At 36.8% G+C, this 12,956-nt stretch overlaps 1 protein-coding gene across 1 annotated transcript in view; it reads left to right on the top strand.

Annotated features, from left to right (window-relative positions):
• Nucleotides 1-12,956, top strand: part of Ercc6l2 (ERCC excision repair 6 like 2) — a 93,891-nt gene that overhangs the window by 26,337 nt on the left and 54,598 nt on the right. The window contains exons 9-11 of the mRNA XM_027409655.2: nt 781-900; nt 5,893-5,964; nt 6,597-6,742. Coding sequence (XP_027265456.1) covers nt 781-900; nt 5,893-5,964; nt 6,597-6,742 — 338 coding nt within the window. The remainder of the gene's footprint in view (nt 1-780; nt 901-5,892; nt 5,965-6,596; nt 6,743-12,956) is intronic.

Below are 12,956 nucleotides of genomic sequence, written 5' to 3' on the forward strand. Positions count from 1 at the left end.
GCAGATCTCTCAGTTCAAGGCCAGACTGGTCTACAAAGCAAGCTCCAGGACAGTCAGGGCTACACAGAGAAACCCTGTCTTGAAAAACAATAAAAACAACAAAAAAAAATTACTTAGATATTTGATAAATCAATTCCATGCAATAAGTCACATCAAAATATCTGCTAATATGTTTAATTATGTTCATCTATATGCTGCGTAAGTAGGTACATAATAATCTGTATATTTAATATTTAGGCTGTTTTCCAAACTGTCAAAAACCAATCCTCTCCAAGCTGAGACTTAAATAGGAGCATTTGCTTTGGTAACTGCAATTGTATCTTACTTTAGAGACAAGGTCAGTAAAGAGGTCTCACCATGATGTAAGGTGTTTTTTTTTTTTTTTTTTTTTTTTTTTTGTGTGTGTGAGTGTGTGTGTGTGTGTGTGTGTGTGTGTGTGTGTGTGTGTGTGTATGCTCCAGCTGGTGCTGTTTAAACTGATTTTGACATCCACTAAGAATTTGATACAGTAGTCTTTGACTGTATTATTCACTCCTCAGGGAATGTTTGTTTACTTGCTTTGGAAATCTTGAGAAAGTAATGATACAATGTCCACATCCATAGTGTCAAGAATTCATCAAAACCATATATATTTAACATACAGCTTTAAGATTTTCTGAATTATTAATTGGACTTACAGAAGGCAGATTACATTTGTTTCTCATAAATATATTTTTATAAACACTTTTATTTTTTGCACGTTTTAAATATGTATCAAAATTTCTTCTTCCTTCTCTCCAGGAAACACTTATCAAGAAGATATGTGATCAGGTATTTTCTAGATTCCCAGATTTTGTGCAGAAAAGCAAAGACGCAGCCTTTGAAACACTTTCTGACCCTAAATATAGTGGGAAAATGAAGGTATGTACTCTTCCTTCAGTTTGCAATTCATCCAGGGATGCTACACAAAGGATTTGATTGATGCAGATCAAGGACACCAGCTAATCAGGACAGTCTCCCAATCACAGAAGTAATGGAGATTATGAGCTCTACATATAAATCAGTGCACACAATGGGTTCTCAGTGGCAGTTGCATCAAATATACTTCAGCCTTTTCTTTACTAATCTATTGGACTTAAGAGCACTTAACACGTATGCTCTTAACACGTATGTGCAAAGACAAGGCCTCTATATCTACAATGGATTTTCTGCCTTCAATTTTTATTTGCTGATCTGGATAGTAAAATTGCAAGGGAATATTTGTCCTGCTCTGGGAAGCTGACCTATGGCTATAACAAATAATAAATGACCCAAAGACAGATATTGGGGTTCAAGCTGAGGGTCAGAAAAGCAAAGCACCCAGCTACTAGCTCTTCTCTCTACCTCAGGCTGAAAGGGCTGTCTTGTCCTCAGCATGGCTGGAAAATAAATCTCTGAGATTGACTTTGCTTCTTCCTTATACCTCTCTCTGTCCAGCCATATTATTCCTGTCTCCCTAGTGCTGGGATTAAAGGCGTGCAATCCCAAGAGCTGAGATCTCCTTTGTATGAGCTGTTTCTCTTTTAGACTGGATCAATTCAGCGTGTCCTGTACTAACAGAGATCAGTCTGCCTCTTCTGGAGTCCTAGGATTAAAAGTGTGTGCCACCACCATCTAGCTCCTATAGATAACTAGTGTGGCTTTGCATTCTGATACTTCAGGCAATCTTTATTAGATCATAAATAATACATCATCACATATGGGCATGTTGTTCTTGGTGCTGCATTACTAAAGGAGGGGTGTGGATAGTATGCCTAGGCTCTGTAGCCCTGACCTAGGTAGTCCTCTGGACATTCCCTGTCATGGTAGTGTGAACTGCAAAAAGGCAAGTTTGCTTGACCCTTCAGTAGCTATCAAGAATCCTCATTTATGGGTTCACAGATTTTTATAGAACAATTCCCAGCCTCACACTACAATTATACAGATGGTAAGGTATTTATTTCTTTTGGCAAAGGGAATACAAAGGAAGTAATTCAAAGTAGTCAATTAGTGTTTTATCTAGAAATGCTTTTAGCTGTTAATCTAGATAAGCTCAATGTAGTTTAGGTGCCTAGAACCTAGAAATTTAGTGAGACAAAGTAGGTGGAAATAGAAGTAGTAAAGAGGATTGCATTAAAAATTTATTTTAAAAAAATAGTTTGTACTCATGAGAATATCATGATTTATTCCAACAAGTAATAAAATATTACAATCTATTTTTATCTATTTTATTTATTAATTTTAAGATATAAGAGCCAAATTCATTTAGAGTTTTATTTTTAGAAATTATAATGTATAATTAAGATAATGATTAATCTCATTTTTATTCTGATTTTGGTTGTTGGAAGTTGGAATCTTGGTTTGTATGAAAAGCAGTTGATTTGCAGCATCTTACAGATTGCTAGTCAAACAGGTCTTGACAGTGATAAGCTGGAGACATGTACTGTAGGACTGTTTGTTTCTTATCATGTACTAAGCAGTATTACCTGTGACATACTGGTTTGTGATATATAACCTTACCACATAATTATTGGCTATGAGGTTAAGAACTTCAAGTCATTGAGGTGTGCATCATTTGTGAATTCAGACTTGTGAATTCTCTTGCTAAGAGATTGAGAAAGACCAAGGAGCCCAGCTCAGTGCTCCGAGACCAAAGGGCACCATGTTCATCTTTCTAGGCCAGTTTAACTAATTTAAGAAACTTGCATCCAAACATTTCTGTGCTGTGAATACTCTCAAATTCATAGGTAGATTGTCCTATTCTGTAGAGGCCAAGTAAAGATCTATATTATTAAAACTTCAACATATTGTGATGGTATTGTCATTTTTGGTAAAAGCCTTTAATTTATGGTTATTCATTTAATGAGCTTTTTCTTTAACTTAGCCTAATGAAGATCTGCAGCCAGGAAAAAAAACATTTCTCTTCCTACTACTTATTTCTGCTTTTGCTTTTAAATACCCAGATTACAACAGATCTGAAGCCATGTCCAGTGACATGAGTAGATTTCTGTTCAGCATATTTCTGGTTTAATACATTAGGATCTTCTAGAGGAATGAAAAGATAAGCCACAGACCAGAATATCTTTACAATATAATGTAGGGTTGATATCCAAAGTATACAGAGAACTCTTAAAACTCAGTAGTAGAAATTAAGTAATCTAGCTTTAAAATGGGCAAAAGATCTGGAAAGATACCTTACTAAAAAAGAAGGGCAGATGGCAAAGAAACACAAGGGTTATATAACTGCAAAAATAAAACAAGGGGTACCACTGCACAGCTATTAAGGTAGCAAAGTCCAGACAGACCACTTGTGAACGGATGTTTCTTTCCCACCTGCCAGTTTCCAGATTACCACACAGAGACCTATATTAATTGCTTGGTCGATAGCGAAGGCTTGTTACTAACTAGGTTTTACATTTAAATTAATTCAGATTCCTTATGTATGCTATTTATGCTCTGCCGTATGGCGGTACCTTTATTAGTCACTCCTCTGACTCTGTCCTTCCTTTCCCATCACCCTTAGTTTGGTCGCCTCACTGTGCTTCCTGGCTGGCTCCTGGCCAATCCGCATCTTATTAAACCAATTCGAGTGACAGATCTTTACAGTGTACAAGAGGATTATTCCACAGCAACCACCAGCATAGGTGAAATTGCAGAATGAGTTGCTCACTCTAGAAAATAGTTTGGTGACTTTGGCCAAGCTTTCACTTTGGGTAATGTTAAATGCATAGCACTTAAAATGTGTTTGATATTTAAAATAGGAAAATGAAGGGCTGGAGAGATGGCTCAGGGGTTAAGAGCACTGACTGCTCTTCCAGAGGACCCAGGTTCAATTTCCAGCACCCACATGGCAACTAACCACTGTCTGTAACTACAAGTCTGACACCCTCACACAGACATACATGCCCTCAAGACACCAATGCAAATAAAATAAAAGTAAATAAATTAAAATAGGAGAATGAAATATTCTTGCCATACTATCTATTAGTCGAATTCCTTGTTATTTATCTAAGAATTAGATTTAGTGAATTTTACTGTTTAAACACAACAACCCCACCTAAATTTATTCATAATTTTCAAAGCTTGGAAGAAATCAAGATGTCCTTCAAAAGGCAAATGGATAAACTGTGGTGCAGCCATAGAATGGCATAGTTTTTAACAATAAAAATTGAGTGAGACATGGTGGTACATGCTTTTAATCCCTTCACGCTGGATGCAGAGGCAGGTGGATCTAGTTAAGTTCAAGGACATAGCAAATTTCAGGCCAGCCAGGGCTACACATTGAGAGAAGCTCTCAAAAAAGAAAAAAAGAAAAAAATTGAACCCTTGGAGAACTCTTAAATGTACATTGCTAAATTAAAGAGGCTAGTCTGAAAAAAGACTACATGCTGTGTGACTTCATCTGTGTTACCCTCTGGAAAAGGAAAAACTCCAGAGACAGCAAAAGGATTAGGGGTCCTGGGGGATCAAATACCAGGAGTAGGTAAAATACCAGGGGCTTTTAACCAGTGACACTATTTTATATGATGTTGTAATAAGAAACCATGTCATGATACACTCATCAGAATTCAGAACTGTAAACAAATGAGCCAACACTAATGCAAACTGGACTTCTGTTCATAATGGGCCAGTATTCTTAATCAGTTTCACAGATACCTCTTGAATAATAATGATAATAATATTTTAATAATATTAGCTTTATATAGATGTTAATAGCAGGTATTTGGGGGGATATATAGCTCAGAAGTAGAGTGTTTGCTTAGCATGCACAAGGCCATGGATTAATCCCCAGTATTGCAAAAAGAAAGATGAGGAATAGAATGTGGGAGCTTTCTACACTTATACTTAGTTCTGAAAACCTAAAAAAGTGACTTGTATCAATTAAAAACATTAGTTTTATGTAAAATTCAAATACATGTCCTTCACAAAGTCAATTATTTCACTTAAAAGTAAAACTAAATGCAAATAAAACTTTCTATGTTGTCAGATATTAAAGTAATATTTCCCCAGGCTGTGACATTTTTACTCACCATCTGAGTAGATTTTAAAAGGCAACCTCCATAGCATGTTTTTTTTCAAAGATTAAAGGTAAGACTCAAATTTATAATAAAGTCCTTATTAGATAAACTATTGAAAGGTTGAGTATAATTTTTTTCTTTAGATGTTTATCATCAAATAAATAACATTGTTTCTTTCATAGTCCATTAAAACTTGGTACAGAAAATTCCTCTCTCCTCTGAGGATTGGCTTCCATGGTGTGCTGTCTTCCCAGATATGGGAATGTCTGCTTAAAAACAGAAGGTTCTGCTTTGTGCAGTCTTTGGACTGTTGCTTCCTCTCCAAAGACCTGAGTATAAGGGCAGATTATTAGTACTTTGAGGTCAAAATCCAATCTGGAAGTTGGGGTTTACTTTAAATAAACAAAGGGGAGAAAATAAGAAGACGTGTGTATCTTAGAGAATAAATATCAGGTCTTTCAGAACCTACGCAGACACAACTGAGAGCATTGTATTTTGTCTGCCGAAGGCTGTTTTTTACTAAAAGGTGTGCTTTGCTCATTCAGCTTCTTAACATACAGGTATAAAAATGAATTCTAGAAATTAAATTAACCCATCATCTAAAATGCTTCTTTTTATCAAAAACAGATGAGATGAAATAGGCTTGGGAACTTTACCTCCTTCCTGACAACAGGATGATGAATAGCATTTGATGTGATAATTTGATGTGATAACAAATATTGTGTTTGTTAACTTGGAATATATAAAGGAAAATAGCAGAGATAACTGAGGCTAGTGTTGGGTAGAACACTTTTTCAGGAACTCTCCAGTGCTGTCTGTCTGTGTAAAGTGTGCCTGTAGTTGGCACTAGTCCCTGATGCCCTGTGTTCCTTCCCAGGTTCTCCAGCAGCTTCTAAATCATTTTCGGAAACACAGAGATAAGGTTCTTCTCTTCTCCTTTTCCACCAAGGTGAGTTCCATCCAGAATGTTCTGACTTGGTCAGTCTGGGTCTCTAGGCACTGAGCACAAGGAAGTAGCAGATTACTGTCGTGTTCTCCTCATCCACACAGCAAAATTGTGGTGAGAGAAGCAACTCAGACCTTTCCAGCATACTCAGTTACTTGTGGAACTTAGATACGGGTGCTACCATCCTATCAAACTCAAAGGTAAAGTAGTATTTTCTGCAGATGTTCTTTTGAGAGATTTAGGGTATTTTGAAGTTTAGAAAATGACATAAATGTTTACATAAATTATTTGACCAATTTTTTTTACATTTATATACATTTGGTTTTAGTTTAGTTTTTTTTTTAAGAAAGACATATTAAAAAGAAAAGATTGTCTATTTCGGCATAATGGAAAGAAATGCATGGATTAAAAGTGAGAAAAGTATTTTTTTTTTTTTTGGTCCTGGAAATAGAGCCTGGGCCTGGCATATATGAGGAAATCACTCTCTCACGATTGCACCCAGGACCCCCGTATCAATTGCTCATTAATTGAAGAAAGAAATTGTGTGCCCAGTGGTCAGTGCTCACCAGATGTAGCCTCACTGATTGGTTAAAGCCTGTGACTGAAGACTTTGTGTCTTCCCTGCTTCCCTCCAGCTGCTTGACGTGCTGCAGCAATACTGTATGGCTTCTGGCCTCGATTACCGGCGACTTGATGGAAGCACAAAATCAGAGGAAAGACTCAAGATTGTGAAAGAGTTCAACAGTACAAAAGATGTGAACATTTGTCTTGTCTCCACGATGTAAGAAAATAAACCTTGATAGCTTTATTTTTATCTGGTTGTTTTTTAAACTATTTTGGGATTAATTTTCAACAAGTAGGCTTATGTTGCTTTGTTTTATTTGACTTTAAGAAGCAGTAAAAACATTATCAGTTGTAGCTAGACTAGCAGTATCTTGAATTTTACTAATCTTTTATTACCTTATCACTCTGGAATTACTCTTGTAAGGACTGGCTTAAAAGATAAGAATGAAAACACAAACCTTGACTCCCAGGAATTCCTGGATAGTGTTCGTGTCTTAGGGTCAGTACTGTTGGACTTTTTACTTGGCACTTGGCATTGCTGCCTTCTCCTTGTCCCAACTGGAGCTGCTCCTGGGATTTTACAAGGGATAAATTTGTTCTAGCACCTATTTAATGAATCTCTAATTAGAACCTTGTAAAGAAAATGTACTCTTTCAAAAAGATTTCAATCAATAGAAATACCTAAGGAAGATACTTGGGAGAATAATAAATACTTTAGCATTCTGTGTGGGAATTTTAAGGTTTGTTCTCACTTTTTTTTTTTTTTTTTGAAAAAGAGAATCAGAGGACTTTAGAAATAAAATGTGAGATGCAAAAGTAGAACTCAAACTGAGTACTGAGGTGAGGAGTGGAGCTGCAGTGGTGTGACTGTGGCCTGAGCAGTTCTGCTGGATTCCTGCAGTAACTGAGAAAAGGAGAGAAGCTTCTGAACTTCATTTGATGATGTCAGACATTTCTCATCTAAGTCCAAAGCTTTAAGTACTGCCTTCAGCTAAGTTCTGTTATGCACCTCAGCCTTCTTAACTTCTGACATGTGTCAAACACACTGAATGGAGGTTCCAGCAGTACAGAGACCCTCGTGACCACCTCAGGTCCGGTTTTCTGCTAACAGCTCTGGTCTCAGTCACTGCATACCTGACACATTGTATTCCTAATGTCTAAGGAAAAACTTTCATTTTTAGAAATCCCATTAGAGCTGTACAAACCTACCTTATTTAATTTGTTCTCTGTAATTTCTAGTCTTTTAATTCTATAGTAATTTTAATCACCATGTATGTATGTATTTGTTATTGTTGGGGCACTCATCTGGAGGTAAAAGAGCACCTTCATAGAGTCAGTCCTTTCCTTTCCTACTGTGATGTAGGATAGAGCAGGGGTTCTCAACCTTCCTAGTGCTTGACCCCTTAATACAGTTCCTCATGTTGTCTCGACCCCATCCATAAAATTATTTTTGCTGCTACTTCATAACTGTAAATTTTGTTACTGTTGTGTACTGTAATGTAAATATCTATTTTCTGTGAAAAGGTCATTCTGACCAACAGGGTGAAACCTATGGATTAGGGGATCAGACTCATGTTCCAAGGCTTATGTGGCAAGTGCCTTTACCTGCTGAGCCATCTTGCTGATCCTAATTTTTTTTTTTAAGACTGTCTGGCCTGATGTGGACCATGTTGATCTTGAACCTGCTTCTGCCTCCCACATGCTGGGATTAAAGACAAGCACCACCACACCCAGCCCCTAAAGTCTTTTTATTAGTGGTATTTTACTGTATTCAGTTTTGTACGTGGGGATGCTTATCATCAGGCTGTTTCTTCAGGCTCTTGCTTCTGGTACATGGTTTCTTCACATACTTTTATAGGTTTTCATTTTGTTCTCTTGGTGGAAATACTTTGGAGACCAGTTGTTCTCCACTTGTGTGGTTTCCCTGTGCGGTTTCTTCTGTTAACTGTCCCAAACACGGCAAAAGTCATGTGCGACTGAATTCAAGAAGTAATTTTTGGCATAAGCCATTAAATAAAGACCTTTGCCTCCTGTTAACTACTTTGTTGGGACTATTACTGTTTTTAACTCCTGCAGAGCTAACTAGATTAGTATCCATAGGTTAGCTTTAAAATTTGGAGATCAAAACCCAGCAACTTGCATTGTGATTTTCTGAACATTGTTTATTGTTAGATTAAGTAGAACTAAACTAACTTCTGTCTTTGTTACCTTTCAACCAGTTCAAGGAATATAACCAAACAGCGGCGAAATAAGCTCTCCGTTCTAATACTGGGTCCAATGTTTTATGTGTGCACCATTGAGTTCACTTTGTATTTCAGTCATGACCTGTTTGTCCCATTTTCTCCTCTATCAGTTTTTCCTCCTTTTCTCTTTTGCTGAGTCCTCTGTATTCTCAAGATTTTCTGCTAGCAATCTTTGATCTCCTCATCTCAAACTCAGCATTTTGTCTTTTAGACCTAGTAACACTGTCATGTTAAGCCTTCTTCCCTACATCATTGCAGTGGATCCTTTACTTGTATCCCATAGCACCCCATTATCATCTTGAAGTTTTCTCAAGTAACTTTGTAAGCCAAGATGTACGGAAAGTAATTTTTTGCAGCCTTGAATTCAGAAAATGTCATTTATTTGCCTTCCCCTTTGAATTTATACTTTAGCCAACTCTAGAAATCTAGACTGGAAATAATTTCCTTTCAAGTCTTTGAAGGCCTTACAGTATTGTTGCTTGGTATTTAGTGTCATTAAATGTCACTCTGACTCTCCATCCTCTTGGGGATGTCTGCTGAAATTTAACTGTGACATTTGAGTCACAAGACTTTGGGTCTTGGTTGTTTGTTGTGCCACAGCCCGAAAGGATGTCTTCTCCACCTCAGTGAAATGCTTTTCTATTGTATATTTTAAATGCCTTCCATTTCTTCCACTTTCTTCGTGGTTTCTGTTATGTTTTAAACTGCTGGTTCTCATCTTTCCCATTGCTGTGACCCCTTAATACAGTTCCTCATACTATGGTGACCCCCAACCGTAAAGTTCTCTCATTGCTACTTCATAACTGTAATTTTGCTACTAGTATTAATCATAATGTAAATATCTGATATGCAGGATGTCTGATATGTGACCTCCAAGGAGGGTTGCAACCCACAGGTTGACAACCACTGGTTTAGACGATGTGTGCTTTGTTGGCTGGCCTCAAGTTTGGTGTCCTCTTGCTTTCCCAGTTTTGTAGTTGAACGTCATACATTCTTTACATCAGATATTTCACATTTTGTACTACTTGTTCTGAATCTGTGAGATTCTTGTAGATTCAATCTTGTAGATTATTTTATTTGAAGAAACCACATTTTGATCTGAATTTTTTTGTGCTTTCCAAACTCATTTTTCTCTTAAGTCTTCTCTCCCCCTAGAATATCATCAGTACCTTAACTCTTAGATTTTCATAAATGCTCTTTAAAGTTGTTTAAAGAAAACTCAGCTGCCATTTTTTTTTTTCAATTTCATAGACGAGTACTGAATTTACATCATCCCTCCCATCTGGGATTAGGGTTTTTCTGTTTTTTTTTTTGTTGTTGTTGTTGTTGTTGTTTTTGTTTTTTTAATTAAAATCATTGAGTTTACTAGTAGCCATGAGGGAAGTTGGCATCCTTATGATATCACCCTTTTTACCCATTAGTTTTCTTGGAAGCACTGTTAGTGGAGACTTCATTTGACCCTTTATTTTACTTAATGCATAATAGTAAAATGTATTTTCTTAAGAGATATAGTTAAAGTTGATGTATTCACTTAATACAAGAGTAGAATGTGGAAGACATTCTTAGACACAAATAGCCTGCATGGTCATGAGTCTCAAATAATAGTCCTTGGCCAGAAATGAACAAGCATATTCAGTTGCTTAAAGAATAAATCATTGTTATTAGCCATGTAATACCAAAGCAATAGATTTGCAAGTAGGCTTCTAAATTATATTATGTCAGAGAATCATCTCATCATCAGAAATATATAAGATTTTTTTTTCTAAAAGAGGCTTTGCCTCTGCTTTAACCAGCCAGGGGTCCTTTGTACTTTCAGTCTCTTAGAAGATTGCTCCCCTAATTGCAGAGGCCTTTTGGGGGCACAATGGGGCATCTAAGATGAGCCAATGTCTGATTTCTCCATCAAGAACCTACGTGGAGCAGTTGAAAAGGCTTAATAGACATAGACTATGCTTAGATGCTCATATAACTTCTCTCTCCATGTTCACCCTAACTTTTCCATGGTGGGATTTTATTGTTGTTGTCTTCTTTTCCAAAATTCTTTCCCTATGCAACCTTTGCCTCATAGGTTCAAGTCTGTGGGATTTGTTTAGTTAGTTGGTTGGTTTTTTTTGTTTGTTTGTTTTTTTTTTTTTTTGTTTTTTTCCGAGGCAGTGTTTCTCTGTGTAGTCCTGGCTATCCTAGCTTTGTAGACAGGCTGGCCTCAAACTCACAGAGACCCACTTTGCTCTGCCTCCTGAGTGATGGGATTAAAGGGGTAGGCCACCACCGCCCAGCTTCTCTGGAATCTTTTTGGTATCAGCTCTGGAAAGTAATTATAAAAAGACACTTGAGCACTGATATTTAACAGGATGCTTCAATTTGAATACAGACTCAAAGCTGCTTAGGAAACCTTTTGTCCCTACCTGAAAAGTGTTTGGCTCTTAAACTTTATCTTGAGGAAAGCCTGGCCTAGTGATGTACATCTTTAATCCCAATACTTGGGAAGCAGAGGCAGGCAGGTCTCTGAGTTCAAGGCTAGCCTGATCTATATAGTGAGTTTCACAACAGCCATAGCTATACACTGAGACCCGTGTCAGGGGATGGGAAATGTATCTTGGGGATTACAGATATAAAAGTGTATAGCATGACTCCTTGTAGAGTCATGCATAGTTGATGTAAATTTCTTTCCATTTAATGTTTTAAGGAAGAGGATTATTACTAATTTTTGTCTTTGGATGATGAGCATCAGTGTGTGAATATCTGAGTGTAGGATGATGTTCCTGACACAGTGGGAAACTAGTGAGTGAAAGGCTTATGAGACAGGGTTAGGAAAACTAAAGACAAACTGTTTTCCTTGGATTTGAATTTTGCTGTTCCTTTTATTTTCAATTGGTTTTTAATTGTATAAGCTTTATTATTATAAAAAAATCTTACACAAAAATAAAAATATCACACATTAAAATTAACCAGACCCAAAGTCTGTAAAACTTAGTGTACTGCTATCCAGTTAGACAAGGCATTCGGAGCAGAAGCTGTAGAGCTTCACAATAAATTTTATACTTAAGTATCGAATATATTTTTTGCACTTAGCCACCATCAAAACCCAGATATCTATGACAGGACTAGAACTAGAAGAATAATTCTCTTTTTATCATCTCTCATGACTCGTACCCATCACCCGCACTTGTCTGTCTTTATCTCCTTATCTTTAGCCTTTCTTGTTCTCTTTTCTTCATGTTGCCCACAATTACATGTGATTACATATATTATTGGCCAGAATCTGTGTATGTTTTTTTTTCTTTCTCTGATTGTGTGACCTTCCTTAATAGTGCAAATCTATTTTCATGTAAATTTCTAAACTTCATTTCTCTTTAGAGCTGGAATACTCACCGTGTGTGTGTGTGTGTGTGTGTGTGTGTGTGTGTACGTGCGCGTGTGTGCACACATGCATGTGCGTGTGACTCTTACTTTTAAAATGTATACAGTTTTATCACTGTTGTAAATTAGCTGTTAAAAAAAGGGAATGCAAGACTAAAAATTTTACAACATGGAAAGGTCGTAACCACTGTTTCATAAAGTTTGCTCATGTGAGTGTAGTGAATATGTAGATGTCCTGGATTGAGTTTTAAATTTATGAGCCAAGATCCTGTGGGACCAGTGATTGGGTTTATTGGACAAATATTTCTGTAACTTCTACTTGTCAAAGTTACATACTAAAGATGAAGAATATACTAAAATTATTTTAATTATATTTGAAAACCCTATAGACATGGTATTTGGGTATGTAAAAATTATAAAACCCAGCATATCACATGGATTTCTATCAATCTGTCTATATAGATTGAAATGGTCAATTTGTTTAGGACTTTTCTTTGACCATATCATAGATTGTAAAAGGGAGTTCGTAATTGGTCTGAATAGTAAAAACTGGGACTCAGATATAGAGGAAAATGCAGAGACATCAGAGAGAAGAAGGAACAAACCATGGCCATACCTTACCTCCTTAGTGTCTCAGCGTACAAGAGAGCAGAGTTCCTGTTTCTTCCCCCTTATATCCTCTCTTGGCTCGGCCATCTCACTTCCTGTCTGTCTGTACAGACCTCCAGAACTCTATGGTTAGCTAGTGGCAAACACCATTCTCTGATCTTCAGACAGGCTTTATTTGTACAAGCAAGATATCACCACAATAGATATATAAGCATATTT

This window comes from Cricetulus griseus, chromosome 3, assembly GCF_003668045.3.
Source record: "Cricetulus griseus strain 17A/GY chromosome 3, alternate assembly CriGri-PICRH-1.0, whole genome shotgun sequence".
NCBI classification, from domain to species: Eukaryota; Metazoa; Chordata; class Mammalia; order Rodentia; family Cricetidae; genus Cricetulus; species Cricetulus griseus.